The sequence below is a fragment of the Coffea arabica genome, chromosome 11c (genome assembly GCF_036785885.1).
Source record: "Coffea arabica cultivar ET-39 chromosome 11c, Coffea Arabica ET-39 HiFi, whole genome shotgun sequence".
Classification (NCBI taxonomy): domain Eukaryota; kingdom Viridiplantae; phylum Streptophyta; class Magnoliopsida; order Gentianales; family Rubiaceae; genus Coffea; species Coffea arabica.
In genome coordinates, this window is record NC_092330.1 from 19,086,898 (window position 1) to 19,102,040 (window position 15,143).

The window sequence follows — 15,143 nt, forward strand, 5'->3', positions numbered from 1 at the left end:
TGCCACCATATTTGCAGCTTAAGGAGCCGCACAAGTCCTTTGCAAACTGCAAAAAATTGCAGCTTGCATGCCACGGCTCAATTTTTTTTTTTAACTAATTTATTAATTAAACAAAAATGATAATAATAATAATAACAATAATAACAAAAACAACTTAATTAACATTGGATAAAATAAATAAACTAGAAACAGCAAAAATGCCACTTTTCATTTTTCATTTTTCTCATTTTTTCACTTTTTTTTCATTTTTCATTTTCATTCTCATTTTTCCATTTTTTCCAAGAAAACATTGAATTTAAATTAAAACATATTTTTTTTGAATGCTTTTTCTTTTCTTTTCGAGAAATTCTATGCTAAAACTTAAAAATAATAAAACTATAAACTAAAAACTAAAAATCGAATAAAACTAACACGACAAATAAAAAACTAAAAATAAATAGTAAATGAAATTACACCAAAAATTTGGTGTCTACAGGGCTCAGAGGCCGATATACTACGTCAGCCGTGCTTTGCAAGGGCCGGAAACGCAGTACACAATGGCAGAAAAATTGGTCCTTGCCCTGATGCATGCCGCCCGGAAACTCCGACCTTACTTTCAGGTCCATAGTATTATTGTCATGACTGATCAGCCGTTACGACAGATACTCACAAAGCCTGAGATCTCGGGCAGGATGACCAAGTGGGCCGTCGAACTGGCCGAGCACGACATCGGCTATCAGCCTCGCACCGCTATCAAAGCTCAGGCCCTAGTAGACTTCCTTGCTGAGGGAGCCAGTTTGTCCGTGGCTGAACCGAGCTCTTTGTCCAAGGAGGAACGGCCGGAAGAGCCGTGGGTACTATTCGTGGACGGAGTCTCGAGTAAGGAAGGGAACGGAGCCGACCTACTGCTCACCTCACCCACCGGGGAAGAGCTGACCTACGTGCTCAGATTTGACTTCCCGGCATCTAATAATGAGGCGGAATACGAAGCCCTATTGACTGGATTGCGGATAGCCCACCAGATGGGTATAACCGCGATCAAAGTCCGGAGTGACTCCCAGCTCGTAGTCCACCAAGTTCACGGAGAGTACGAGGCCAAGGAGGACATCATGAAAAAATACTTGGCTAAGGTACAGGAGGCAATCACCCTGTTTAATGTTTTTGAAATCGAGCGAGTGCCAAGATCACAGAACAAGCGCGCGGACGCTCTGTCAAAACTGGCGTTTTCCTCGTTTGCCTATCTGAACAAGGAGGTCTTGATGGAGGTAGTCAGGCAAAAAAGCATCGACCAGGTCCAAGTCTTGGCTATAGACAGCCCGGCCTCTTGGATGACTCCCCTCGTGGACTTCCTCAGTCGGGTGTCCTCCTCGAGGACAAAACCGAGGCTTGCTGACTACAGCTCAGGGCTACCAGGTACGCCTATGCTGGGGGGACCCTCTACAGGAGGTCGTATTTGTCCCCCTGGCTAAAGTGCGTGACTCCTGAGGAGGGCGACTACGTCCTCCGTGAAATTCATGAAGCCTTATGTGCGGCGCATGTGGGATCCTGGGTGTTGGCCAAAAGTGCCTGCTCCTAGGCTACTATTGGCCCTCAGTGTTTCGAAATGCCGCGGCGCTAGTTCAGCAGTGCCGAGCTTATCAGGTGCACGCCCCGCTGCGTCACCAGCCACCTCAGGAGATGGTCCCCATCCACAGTCCTTGGCCCTTTGCCCAGTGGGAAATAGGCCTTCTGGGACCTTTTCCTCGAGCTCCCGGGAGATACAAACACCTCGTAGTGGCCATCGACTATTTCACAAAGTGGATGGAAGCGGAGCCTCTGCCCACTATCTCTGGGAAAGCAGTTCAGAAATTATTCTGGAAGAACGTAGTCTGCCGCTTCGGGATCCCGCGTGTCTTGATATCTGACAACGGGCAGCAGTTCGCGGAAAACCGTTTCAAGAGCTAGTACGGGGAGCTCTGGATCAGCCAACACTTCATGTCGGTCGGTCATCCCCAGGCCAACGGCCAAGTGCAGAACGTTAACCGGACCATTCTGTAAGGACTGAAGATTAGGTTGGAACTGGCCCAATCTAACTAGCTAGAGGAACTCCCTAGTGTCCTCTGGGCTTACCAAACTACGTCGAGGACAGCCACTCATGAGACCCCTTTCTCCTTGACTTATGGGGCAGAAGCGGTGGTACCAGCGGAGATCGGCCTCCCATCGTCTCGGACACAGAATTTTGTTGCAGCAACCAATGAAGAGGAACTGCGGTGTAACTTGGACATGCTGAAAGCCAAACGCGAGGAAGCGGCGATATGGATGGCTAAATATAAAAGCCAAAGTAGTCTGCTGGGAGCCTCGCCCTTCTCCAGGGGAATCTCCACCAGCTCGGCCCCAACATCGCTCTTACCCACCAGGTCCTTCAGGGCATGCTCCTTGCAATACCCATCGAAGAGCCAGTCTAGCTTCTTCTCGGTGGCAGGGTTGTAGTCCTTAAACACGGCCAAGTTGAAGCCAGGCAGGCCAAGCTCCTTCACCTGGTCCAGGGCTCGCGTGAAGCCGACCTGAAGGATGGGCTGGTTGAGGAGGGCGACGTGTTCAGCAAACTGTTCGGAGGAGATGAACTCCCGAACAGCCTTCTTGTGCTCCCGGCTTATGGTGCCGAAGAGCTCAATGGCATGGTCCGCCTTCAGTTTCTCCACGCCCGTCCTCTCCTGGTCCAGCTCTGACCTGGTGGAGGCGACCTGGACCTGAGCCGTTTCCAGCTCCTTCTCGGTCTTGCCCAACTTGGCCTTAAGGGAGTCCGTCTCCTTAAGGGCATAGGCAAGCCTTTGCTCAGACTCCCGATTCTTTTTCTGCAGTTTCTCCAAGTCGGGAGACAGCTCGGAGAAGCCGGCCGCCAGGGCAGCCCCAACGGTATTGGCCTGAGGAAAGAAAAAGGAAATAAGCATTCTACGAAATCGAGTTGGAGAGCAGAAACACAAGTGGCCTAAGTGGAAGGAAGCTTACTTGGGTCTAGGCGGTGAAGTACACGCCCTGGAGCTCGGACGGGCTGGCCAGCTCCATCCACCTCCTGTCTCGCAGGAGGACCGAACCCACCACCAACTCGTGAGCCACCTCGGGAAACTGGACTCGGTCGTTGATGGAAAGCCCCCAGGACGGGCAGAAGCGGCGGGGGTCGTGCATGGAGGGAGCCTGGCCCGGTTTCATGGGGGCCACACGGCGGAAATGTCGCAAGCTAGGGGAGGCTTCTCCCATGCGTGCTCTTCCTCGGAGCCAACCCCCAGGTGGACTAGACCCGCGTGGGGCGCGCCCCCCGACGTGAGCAGGAGAGGGGCCTCTTCCCAGGCTGGGAGGGCTTATCCCCCCGGCCCCTCTTCTGCCCGGTCGTCTTCTTCTTGCCGGCGACCTGCTTGGAGGGGGACGAAGACTGGGACGCTTCCTTTGGGGGGGCCGAGCTGCCCCCTGGAGCCGGAGATGCCTCAGAGGCCTTATTGGCAGCCTCTGGTTGCGGGGTAGGGGCGACCTGCTCGGAAGGTGTGCCCAACAGTTTGGAAAGCCTCCTCACTGCAACAAACACCACCAGGTTAGCAAACGCAGGTTAGTAAAAGAAAAAAGAAAGTAACGGACTACAGGGGCATAGAGGCGACATTACAGGTGTCGTAGTCAGTAGGGGAGGGCACCACTTCTCCAAGGGACCCGAACAACGTCCCCATCAGCCCGGCCGTGGATATCTGCTCGGTGGAGAACCTGGCCGCATAGAATTTCACAGTAGAGCTCACCAGCTGGCTGAGGGCTTCGGAGTCCAAGTCCCCCGGGTAGGGGTCGGAATCGACCTCCCCGACCTTTCACACATTAAGGGGAAAATGCGTGGATTTAACAAAGAAGAAGTCCCCTTTCCAACTCTTTATGGAAGAGGAGACCCCGAAGAGTAGATCCTGGGTGCCCTTCCCCCCCCAAAACTTTACTAATAGTTCGGCGGGAGAAATAGTACCACCCAGGAAGGGAGAGCTTGAGGGTGTAGAAGGCTCGGAAGAGAGAAAGAGAGTAGGGGATGGAGCAGATTTAGTAGTAGATCAGGAATCCGGTGATGATCCTGATCAAGTTCGGATGAACCTGGGTGATTCTGAGCCCCTAGTAGCTCAGGATCTCGGATAGAGCCGAAGGAATGGGGAGTCGGAGCCTTGCGACCAGCTGCTCCCTATAGATGGCTACAAAGCCGACGGGAGGTCGGCTGGCTCGGTTGTTGGGCCCGGCAGCCCTCGGCTCGAAGGCCGGGGGAATGGAAAAAGACCTGACCAGCTCGGCAACCTCCTCGGGTGAGAGGGTGACCTCTTGCTGGTCAGGATGACCGTAGTCGAATCCAGGATCATCCCCCAGCTCGGAAGCAGGGGTCCCCTCGGAGGAATCCCTGTCCTCGCCAGCCCCTCCCTGGGTTCCGTCAGGGGAGTCATGTGGGGACTTGGGGGAGGGAACGGAAGTGGCCTGCTGCTCAATGAGAGCGTCGAGCTTGGCCACCTCCTCCAGGATTCGGGCAGAAGGAGAATGGGCAAATGGAGAACTCATGATGATTATGAGCTCGACCAGGTCAGAGATGTGGAAGTTGGGATTAGAGGCAGAAGAGGAAGAAAGTGAAGGAGGGGAAGATGAAGATGAAGATGAGGATGAGGATAAAGACGAAGAAGAAATAAGGATCCTAAGGGCTCTACGATGGGCAGGAACTCGAGATGCGGTGGAAGTAATGCCGGACTGATCCGACATAAAAAGCAGAAGATGGCAAAGGGAAAAAAAGAGCAAAGGAGGAAAGAAAAAGACTTACTGATAAACGGAATGGGAAAAGATGGAGGAACCGCCCGAATCTGGGCATTGTGGGCCGGAAGTCTTGCCGCTGGAATTTCAGGAAGTAAGAAAATACGCGAGGAGAGGAAAATGGCAAATAGAGTCGGAGAGAATCTAGAAGCCCTTATTTATAGGGAGTGAAATGGGGGGAAACGGCTGCTTGAATTTGAACCGTCCCTATGTGAACGCATTTAAGAGCAGTACGGAAACCGAAGAGACGCGACAGCCGAAAGGACATGAGCGCAGCTTTTCAGTGACAGCACTGTGCTAGAGGTGACCCTGGCAGAGCAGGGCGACGCAGGTCTCCCACGTGGCAGGGGTGTAGATTAGATCTGTTTGGAAGCCCTACCTAATCTAGGGGGCTAGTGCAGAGGCCCCGTCCTGGACCCAGACACGTGGCAGCCCAGGGAGACCAGAGCTGGGCCTGGACCCCAGGCCCATGGGAACCGTCCTGGGGCACACCACCGCTAGGGCTCCGAAGGGCTCCAGGGGACAATCCCGCAGAGGGCGGGGAGGATTCCCTCAGCGCGGGATTGAGACTATCCCGAGCAGGTCCCGAAACGTACGGAAGTCGGATTCTTGAGCGGGTATAAATGGTAACGCACACCAACTACATAAGGTTCGCTCACTATTGGCAAAATACTCCCAACTGCTTTACTCCTAGTAAACTCCGTTCACCGGGAGACTAACTTGACCGTCGGAGTGACCCCGGAGACCACCTCGGAGCTCCCCTGTCAGTTACCCTAGAAACCACTTGTTGTTTGTTTTGCAGGGTTGGAGCACGCTCTCCTCATCAGCACACCGAGCTCATCAGGTCAGCTTCATCCAGGGAAGCTCAGCGCTTCTTCAGTACCCTTGCTTAATAGCTTATTTCCAAGTGCAACAGTGGAGAAAATGTTAAGAATCTGTGCAACAGTGGAGAAAATGTTAAGAATCTGTGCAACAGTGGAGAAAATGTTAAGAATCTGTATCCCGACCTCTAGAGGAAATGATTATTTGAGTTGGGAATCAGCGAAGAACAGAAGATATACTGTTAAATCAGGATACAATCTGTATCCCGGCCTCTAGAGGAAATGATTATTTGAGTTGGGAATCAGTGAAGAACAGAAGATATACTATTAAATCAGGATACCATTTAGCCTAGACTTTAAGGTATGCATCTATACCACAATCCTCCATTCTAAACAAAGCCCTTGCGAAAATCCATTTTTTGGCAGGGGGGTTAACAATTCTTCTCCAACTAATATATCATTTTTCAAAAGAAGTTGCAAATTCACACCCTTATGTCTGAGATGTCCTAGCAAGAATGAAACTACCTCACATCTATTTCTCGAATATGATTTGCACAAAGAATGTGGAGATCTTCCATGTTGGGCTTGATTTTAGCAGTGGACATCCAATAGCATTCAAACAATGGTGTCAGCAGTAGATTCAGTTGGCACCATCTAAGGACCTTATACTGTTATCTTTTTTGCATTCTTTGACAAATTTGGATTGCAAGAAATAAGTTACTTTGGGAACGAGTGAGCATCCATCCGCTGAAGCCTTTTCAATCTGTTTATCGGATGTTTCACACTTCCACCCTATTGAACTAGATTGACTGTACAACGAGCCTGAATTCTACAACCGAGCCTCTGGTAATTTACAAAAGGGACCATGGAGTTGTATTTTCAACATGATTCATCTGTGCAATGTGGGTACCCTAATATTATTCTTATAGATGGATCATTTGACAGTCAATCAATGAGTGGTGGCATTGGATATGTTGTTAAGAACTCCCAGGGGATGACAATTCATAGTGTCCAAATTGGTGCTAGTTGAATCAGCCATTCAGTTGGGGCTTTTTTGCCTGTTTGGAGGCCATTATCGGGCAAAATTGCTTTGTTATATAGATATCTTCATTAAAATTGATAGCAGTTTACCACTTTCATACACAAGTAATCCAACAGAGTTGCCCCCTAGTGTTAGGAGTGTAGTATTGGATAACTCTCGCTATGTCTTATTTTTGCTCCCATGAATTAGCAGTGGTAGCTTGATGTAATACTACTCCTTTTTTATGAATAAATAAATGTTTCTCTTTTGGTTTCAAAAAAAAAAAAAAAGGAAGTCCATATGAGTAGCTCTCCTACCCCCTCATTTCCAGCACCTCCAAAAAAATGTCTATTCCCATGAGAGCTTTGCTCATGAGAGTTTTGCTCTCTACGGGTCTTTCTTCCCTAGTTTGCTCATGAGAGGATTCCAGGCTTTATTCCCATGCACGCCTCTTTCTTCCCTAGTTTCTAGTGGAAGCGTCATCAATCTTCGTTTCATCACTTCTTGTTTCATAACCTCAAATTTCCTTCATTTGTTCATTTCTGTAAGTTTCTTTTTCATTTGTTTATAGTTGTGTCGTGTATTAACACTTCTTTGCTTTGACTTCTTCCTCAGGTTGTAGTTGTGAGCGGCTTATCCTTTTGGCACTTTTCTATACTCTTTACAGCACTATATTAATCATCCCAGTGCATTGGCTGTGGCTGAGGAATTGGAAAAATTGTGCCAAAATCTAAAGCTCCGGGATGACAAAGAAAAAGTTATGCCAATGCCAGGAGAGAATGAGGCTGTTGACTCCACGTCACATGAGTTATGTATTTTGGGGAAGCTTCTCACTCGGAAACCTTTTAACAGTGAGGCGGTAATGGTCACCATGAAGAAAGCCTGGAATCCTTCCAAAGGTTTAACATACATTGCCGTTGGACATAACCTTTTTCTATTCAAGTTCAACAGTATTATGGATAAGAGAAAGGTTTTTCTTGGAAGGCTATTTGTTATTGGTCATTTTGTGGGAAATGTGCAGCCATCAAAGGTGGAATTAAACTTTTGCTCTTTCTGCGTCAAAGTTTACAATCTTCCATTTGGTTGGATGACTATCAAAACTGCAAAATTTATTGGCAATAGGCTAGGTGTCTACGAAGGTCTAGATTCCAAAAAAAGAGGAATTTCCATGGGGAAAATTCATGCAGATCAGAGTAAGACTTCAGATTGACCGCCCACTTAAAAGACTAATGAAGTTATTCATTGACAACAATGTACACTCGGTGCACTTTCGTTATGAACGACTCCCACTCTTTTGTTATTTTTGTGGCAAGGTGGGTCATGGTGATCGGGATTGTGAGGATAAATTTAGCTCAAACACTGTTCCTACAGGGGAACCTAGGTATGGAGCTTGGCTTCAATTTAAGCCTAAAAAACAAATTTCAGGCCACCAGTCCGGTGAATGGTCATCAGCAACGAATAGAAAGGGCAATTTCAGCGAATCTGCAAAAAATAAGCGTCCAGTTTTGGGGGAATCCCAAATCATAGATTTGGTTAATTTGAATTCAAACTCAAAGTCCTCTGATCCTATAAATGAGATTTGGAGAAAAACAGATTTGGATAAAGGCAAATCCCAGATATCTCATGGTAAAAAGGCTGAAGATACCTGTTCCCCGTTGTGGAACACGAATTTCTCTTCAGCTGCTTACAACCAAAAACACCACCTAAGTGTCCCTATTAAACCATCCTTATCCAACACAATTAAATCCCACATCCCACCAAACCAGGACTCTATTACCAACCACCTTATCTCCATGAACCGTTCTTCCTTATCTACTTTACAAACATCAAATAACCTGGCAAATAAACCACACCAATCATACCGTGATCCTGTACCCGCTAAAACTAATAAGGCTCAACAATACTCAAGCCCACCTCTTATTATTACCAAACAAACCCCTAGCACGCCAAGTCCAATCCCTCAAAACTCCACCTTAGCCTTTCAAAATCCAAGCCCCAAAGCTGCAATTAAACCTGAAGCATTGGAGAATATTAACCCAAATGTTATTCCTTTCACTCCTAACCCCTCTAACCATCTCAACTCAAACCAACCCTCAACAACAACTCACCTGATCAGACAACCCCTGTTTCTACAAACCAATCTAGACCGTCCACACCAGAGTTATTCCTTGTTGATGCAACGTTGACACAACAACGAAAGTACTCTGACATTAAGGTGATGCGCTCTGTTGCAGCAGTTGTTCAGCATAGAAAGAGTAACCGAAAACCTTTGACCTTGAAAGTTCAGAGTTCTAATTCAAGCACTCCTCTGTTTGCTCTAAGACAAAAAGAAGTGAGAAGGATCCCAATTCCAAGGATATTGAGATGGAGGATATAGATGTAACTAAAAAAACATGTCCATGCATTATCGATTTATTTAGAGCTAGATTAGGCCGAGCATGTGCAAGTCAGGACTTTATCGATTTATTTCCAGAAACAAGAGTGGTTAATGTCCATGCATTATTCTCTAATCATATTCCGATTTTGCTAAAAATTAACAAATCCAACTATTTTCCTAGAAGTAGTGAAAGCACAAATAAGAAAAAGCGGTTCATGTTTGAAGCTATGTGGGTTAAAGCTGAGGATTGTGAGGAGGTTATCAAAAAATCTTGGGAAGAAAAGTCTGCAATAAATGCCTCTGATAATTTACGAGTTAAAATCGAAGAATGTAGACTGGGTCTCTTACATTGGAGTCGGGTGAAGTTTGGTAATTTCAACAAAGCATCTGATGTTTTGAGGCAACGGATTGCCCAGCTCCAACAAAGGGTAATTACTAATTCCACCAAATCTGAAATTGAGATCCTAACGAATCAACTAGACGATATTTTGGACAGGGAAAATCTCATGTGGAAGCAACGCAGTAAAGTACAGTGGTATCGTGAGGGGGACAGAAATACCTCATTTTTTTATGCTCGGGCATCTCAAAGAAAGTGTCATAATCAGATTGAGCGACTCTAAATAAAGAGGGCAAATGGTGTCAGTCGCATGGAGATATAGAAGATATCATCCTGGACCATTTCGGTAATATTTTTTCCACTTCACAGCCGTCAAATGAGATGATTAATTCTGTTTTGGATAGAGTACAAAGTAAAGTGTCAACCCAGATGAACAAGTCGCTTCTTCGACCTTACTCATCCAATGAGATAACTAAAGTTTTAGGTCAAATGCATCCTCTTAAATCCCCAGGTCCGGATGATATGTCTCCAATTTTTTACCAAAAATGCTAGCATATTGTTGGGAAAGATGTCATTCACTGGGTACTTCAATTTCTAAATAATGAGGTTTTTGATGATTCTTTTAATTACACATATATTGTTCTTATTCCGAAGTGTTAGTGTCCATCCAACATTTCTCAATTTCGTCTAATCAGTTTATGTCATGTCGTCTATAGGTTAGCATCCAAAGTTATTGTTAATAGATTCAATAAAGTTCTCTCACAAATCCTTTCTCCTTTTCAATTAGTTTTCATCCCAGGTCATCTTATTACTGATAAAATTTTAATTGCTTATGAAGTAAATCATTCTCTCAAAAACAAAAATTCTGGCAAGGAAGGATCCATGTCTATTAAGTTAGACATAAGCAAAGCTTTTGATAGGGTGGAATGGTCTTTTTTGAGAGGCATGATGGTAGCTTTAGGTTTTTCTCCTATCTTCGTTGATTTGATTTTTCAATGTATCTTCACAGTTTCATAGTCATTTTTACTTAATGGAAATAAATTTGGCCATCTTCGACCTCAGCGTGGCATAAGGCAGGGTGATCCAATTTTCCCATGCTTATTTTTAATTTGCTCGGAAGCCTTTTTTTGCTTGTTGCAAGAGGCTGTTCTCTGTGGTAATATTTCAAGAGTTCGAGTGGGGCACAATGGACTGAAAATCTCACATTTATTGTTTGCAGATGACACGCTATTATTTACAAAGGCAACTCTTCAAGAATCCCAACACATAAGCTCTATATTACAGATCTACAAAGTTGCCTCGGGTCAAGAAATCAACTTGGATAAATCTGCCATTGTCTTCAGTACCAACACTTATTCAAGAGTGAGAGATAGCATTACTCATTTTCTTAATATCAGAGAAGTTCATGCACATGACAAATATCTTGGTCTTTCCACGATTATTGGTCGTTCCAAAAGTGAAGTTTTTGCATCTATTCGGGATCGAATCTGGCAAAAAATATTAGTGGTTGGAATGAGCAGCAGCTTTCTAGGGCAGGAAAGGAAATAATGCTGAAGGCTGTGGTTCAGGCTATTCCTACTTATTCAATGTCATGTTTCAAATTTCCAGATTCCTTATTATCAGATATCCAATCAATGATGACAAAATTTTTGTGGGGTGATGTAATAAGGAAAAACCTATTCATTGGATAAGTTGGGACAAATTCTATTAAAAAAAAGAAAAGGAAAGAAGGGGGAATCTGATTCAGACAACTTCAGGCCTTCAATTCAGCTTTGCTTACTAAGCAAGCTTGGAGGATTGCTACACAACCGTCCTCCCTTTTACATCAAATTTTTAAGGCCAAATATTTTCCTAACTCTAATTTCTTTTTGGCAGGATTAGGGTCTCGATCCTCATTTACTTGGAGAGGGATATATGAAGCATGTAAATATCTGGTCATGGGAAGTAGATGGAGGGTTGGTAATGGAAGAAGTATCCAGATTTGGAAAGATCGCTAGCTACCTGGGCCTACAACTTTCAAGATTGTATCTCATTCGGATAGGTTGCCTGAAGATACTACAGTGGATTACCTGATTGACAGCGATAAGAAAAACTTGGAAACAAGATCTATTACATGAGTTATTCTAGCCAGATGAGATAGAATTGATTAAGAGTATTCCGATTGGTGATACTCATAATCAAGATAAACTCGTATGGCACTTTACAAAAAATGGATTTTTCATTGCTCGAAGTGCTTACCATCTAATGAAGCAACAATCCAGTAAATGGCAAGACATAGCTTTTGGGAGCAATAGAATAGCAAAAAGAATCTGGAAACGGTTATGGATGTGATGCCCCCACTTCTCCTTAGGGTGAACCCAAGGGTATCGGCGGGACGCCTACCTAGCTCTCGCCAAGGCTCAATACAATCAAATTTAAACTTAAAGGTAACCAACCAATAGTAAACATCAATATAAAGAAAGGCGCTTCCTTAAATAAACATTCAAATCTTACATGACAAGTTCAAATTGTACATCAAATCTCCCCCTAAACACACTCACCATAAGTCGACTAATCAATTACATCCAAAATTATAATCAAACGGTTAATCAAGTAATTCACAATTAACAATAAAACACGATTAATAAGGATACGGGAGCTCTCAAGAGCTAAATTCCACTTGCTTTGTCAAGACTCGATACAATACCTCCACGTGATGACACTCCGTCAACCGGGTAGGTATTAAGTTCGCAGAAACTCCACTTACTTCCCCCAACTATCATTTCACCCTCTCGGATCCGTAACCAAACACGCACGAAAGAGCGATACTACACGAGTATGCCAAGCAAGATCTCAAAAGATCAAGCTTTATAATATTTCATGGTTCACCAAGCTTCTCAACCAAGCCCATGCCGGCTCAAGTCACAAGATTAACCAATGGAATTTGGGCGTTCCCCACGAGTACACGTATAAGTCGATGAGATTCGTTCCAATCGACATTGAGTCAAACTCAAGTAATATTTCACATATGAGCAAGTCAATTATATAATCAAGTAAAAGAGAACGAGTGCAATAAAGTACACACTCAACTCGACAAGTCATGTTCACATATACAAGCAAGATTAATCAAGTAAACACAACAATTCATGCACTTAACACTCACCAATTCAAAAGTAATTGAACGAGTAAAGTCTTTAGTTGTCCCCTCCGAGATTCTCTTTAAGACTCGCTTGAGAACCTTAAGAAATAGGGACCATACATCACTCACGTAAACTCACGACCACTTATCATTCAAGGAAGAATGTGCATTCGTTTAAACGTAGAACAATGTCACAAGAGGCTTTTCTGTATTGAAATTCAAGATTCAACAGTAAGGATTTAAAGTCACAAGGAAAACTTGTATCCTCCATGAGATCGGGTTTAAAATGGACTATCAATATCAAAAGAAAGTAAAAAGTTCTTAAAAGCTCATTTCCTACGAAATTGGAAATTTTCTGCTTTGCGCGACAAAACTTGGAAAACTAGATCTTGAGTTCGGTCCATCCAAAAATGGAAAACTTTATACCGTTGGAAACTAGATTAAAAGCACTAAAAGTTCCCAGAAGACACCCTTCCAAGATTCCAAGCAGAAAGCATTCATTTTTCAGCTCAAATTTGCTGATTCATGAAGACAAGACAAAACCAGTCTTGATTTTCAGCAATGTTTGGAAATTCGACAAAATTCACAGGAAGTGAATCAGTCTCTGAAATTTATAACACGATAAGGGCCCCAAATAAAGTTTTAAGCACAATAAGTGGAACTGAATTCAGAGTTTTGAGCAACAAAATATAACAGTTTGAAGTCGGTTGATTTTCATGACCTGATTAGTGGATTTCCAGTTTTGAAGAGCAATCTTTGGGGCATTATTTGGGTATCGAAATGGCATTGAAATTACTCCAAATTTAGTACACTTAAACTTATATATATGAACAACCTCTTCATCAAAATTTAAGCAAAAACTCACAAGGGAAGGCAGTTAACGAAACAACCCAATTTTGTGAAATTTCTCAAAGCTAATCTGCCAACCTTATCTCTCTTTCTTTTTCGAAAGTTTTGTCCAACGAAATCAGCCCCAATTCGCTCCATTTTTGAAACCAAGGTTCCAGAACATTTAATGAGCAATTTATGGGTAATTGACTCTAAAATTTTCGAAATAAAACACCCCAAAACAGAATTGACCATTCGGTCAGCAGGGAAGTGTAGACACCAAATTTTTAGTGTAGTTTCATTTATTTTTATTTTTATTTGTCATGTTAGTTTTTATTTACTTTTAGTTTTTAGTTTTTCATTATTAGCCATTTTAGCGTAGAATTAATCGAAAAAAAAGGAAAAAATCATTAATCAAGCAGAGGAAAAATCTTAGCTTTTTGTTGTATCTTTTGTTACTAGTTTTGTACATTTTTATTTAAGCTTTGTTATTTTGTATTATTGCTGATTAGTTAAGTGAGTGAAAAAAAAGAGGGAAAAAGAGCCGCATGCAGCAGCGTGAAAACATATACCATTTTCTGGCAAATCGATGGCTGAGGATATAGAAGGGAACCAACCCTTCATCCTCACCTTTGAAGTGAAGGTTTAGGGGTTATGGTTCCCCATATAAAAGCAAAGAGAAACAGCAAGAAAAGGGGAACGGCTGCAAGGGAAAGGAGGAAAACACAGAGGGAAAAGAAAAGGGCTAGGGAGAGAGCAACGGCGGCTAGGGTTTTGAGAGGTAGAGTAGCAATGGAAAAAAAGAGAAGCAAGGAGGAACGGTGAAGCAAGACAAAGAGAGGATCTGTTGACGGTTGAAAAAGCTAAAGGAAAAACGGCGGCTGTGAGAATCTGGGGCAGGGGATAGAGATAAGTGTAGACACCAAATTTTTTATTTTTTTAACTTTATTTGTTTGATTAATTCAATCTTAACTTTATTTGTTTCAATTCTAGGGTTTTTATTTTATTTTGTTTTATTTTATTTTTATTTTTATTTTTATTTTGTTCTAGTTTATTTTATTTTGGTTTTCATACTAAATTTCAGAAAAATGGAAAAAAGAAGAAAAGGAAAAAATTGACAAGTGGAAATTTGCATGTGGGACAAGTGTCCCCTCTTGTTTGTTAACAACACATCACCAAGGTGGCAAGGGGTTAGGGACACTTGGTAAGTTTTAAGGAATTTTTGGAAAAAGAAAAAAAAAGAAAAAAGAATTGAGGAGCCGAGAAAAAAACAGAAGAAATGCAAGCAAGAGGCAGCGGCTGAAGGGGGGAGCAGGGAACCAAAGAAAGGCAAGAAACAGAGGAATCGAGAAGAGGGGGCTTGACGGCTGAGAGGAAAAAACAGGGGGAGAAAACCTAGAAACCAGGGGGGGTAGAGAGAAGAGGGGCCGATGGAAAAGGGAGTGACGGCTGAAAATCGAAAAGGAAAAAACAAAACGAGAAGGAGACGGCTAGGGTTTTGGGGAAGAAACAACGGCAGAGGAAGAAAAGGGCCGCAAGAAAAGAAAAGAGAGGGGAACCGAGAGAGAGAGCTCTCGGCTAGGGAAAAGAATGACCAACAGAGAAAAGAAATGGGCGACAGGCAGAGAGCTTCACCAAAACTAAGAAAAGGGGAGGGATTGAAGAGGGTTTCGTCTAAAAAAAAAAAAAAGAGAACGAAACAGGGCAGGAGGAAGGAAACTAGAACAGAGGGCTTCGGCAAGCTTGGTGAAAAAAAAAAACCAGAAGCAAGAAGGGAAAGGCCGCGACCAGGTCTGCCGTTGCCGCCACCGGAACCCACCATCATCGCCCGTGGATCTTCATCGTCAAGAGCTCTGTAAGTTTTCTATTTTAAT

General features: G+C 43.8%; 1 protein-coding gene across 1 annotated transcript; it reads left to right on the top strand.

The window, feature by feature from the left end:
- Nucleotides 1–536: 536 nt before the first annotated feature.
- On the top strand, nt 537–1,448 carry LOC140016497 (uncharacterized). Its single transcript, XM_072070028.1, has one exon. The coding sequence runs from the start codon at nt 537–539 to the stop codon at nt 1,446–1,448; it is 912 nt and encodes a 303-aa protein (XP_071926129.1).
- Nucleotides 1,449–15,143: the final 13,695 nt, after the last annotated feature.

Coding starts and splice junctions, on each gene's coding strand:
- LOC140016497 (XM_072070028.1), top strand. CDS start 537: ATGGCAGAAAAATTGGTCCTTGCCCTGATGCATGCCGCCCGGAAACTC.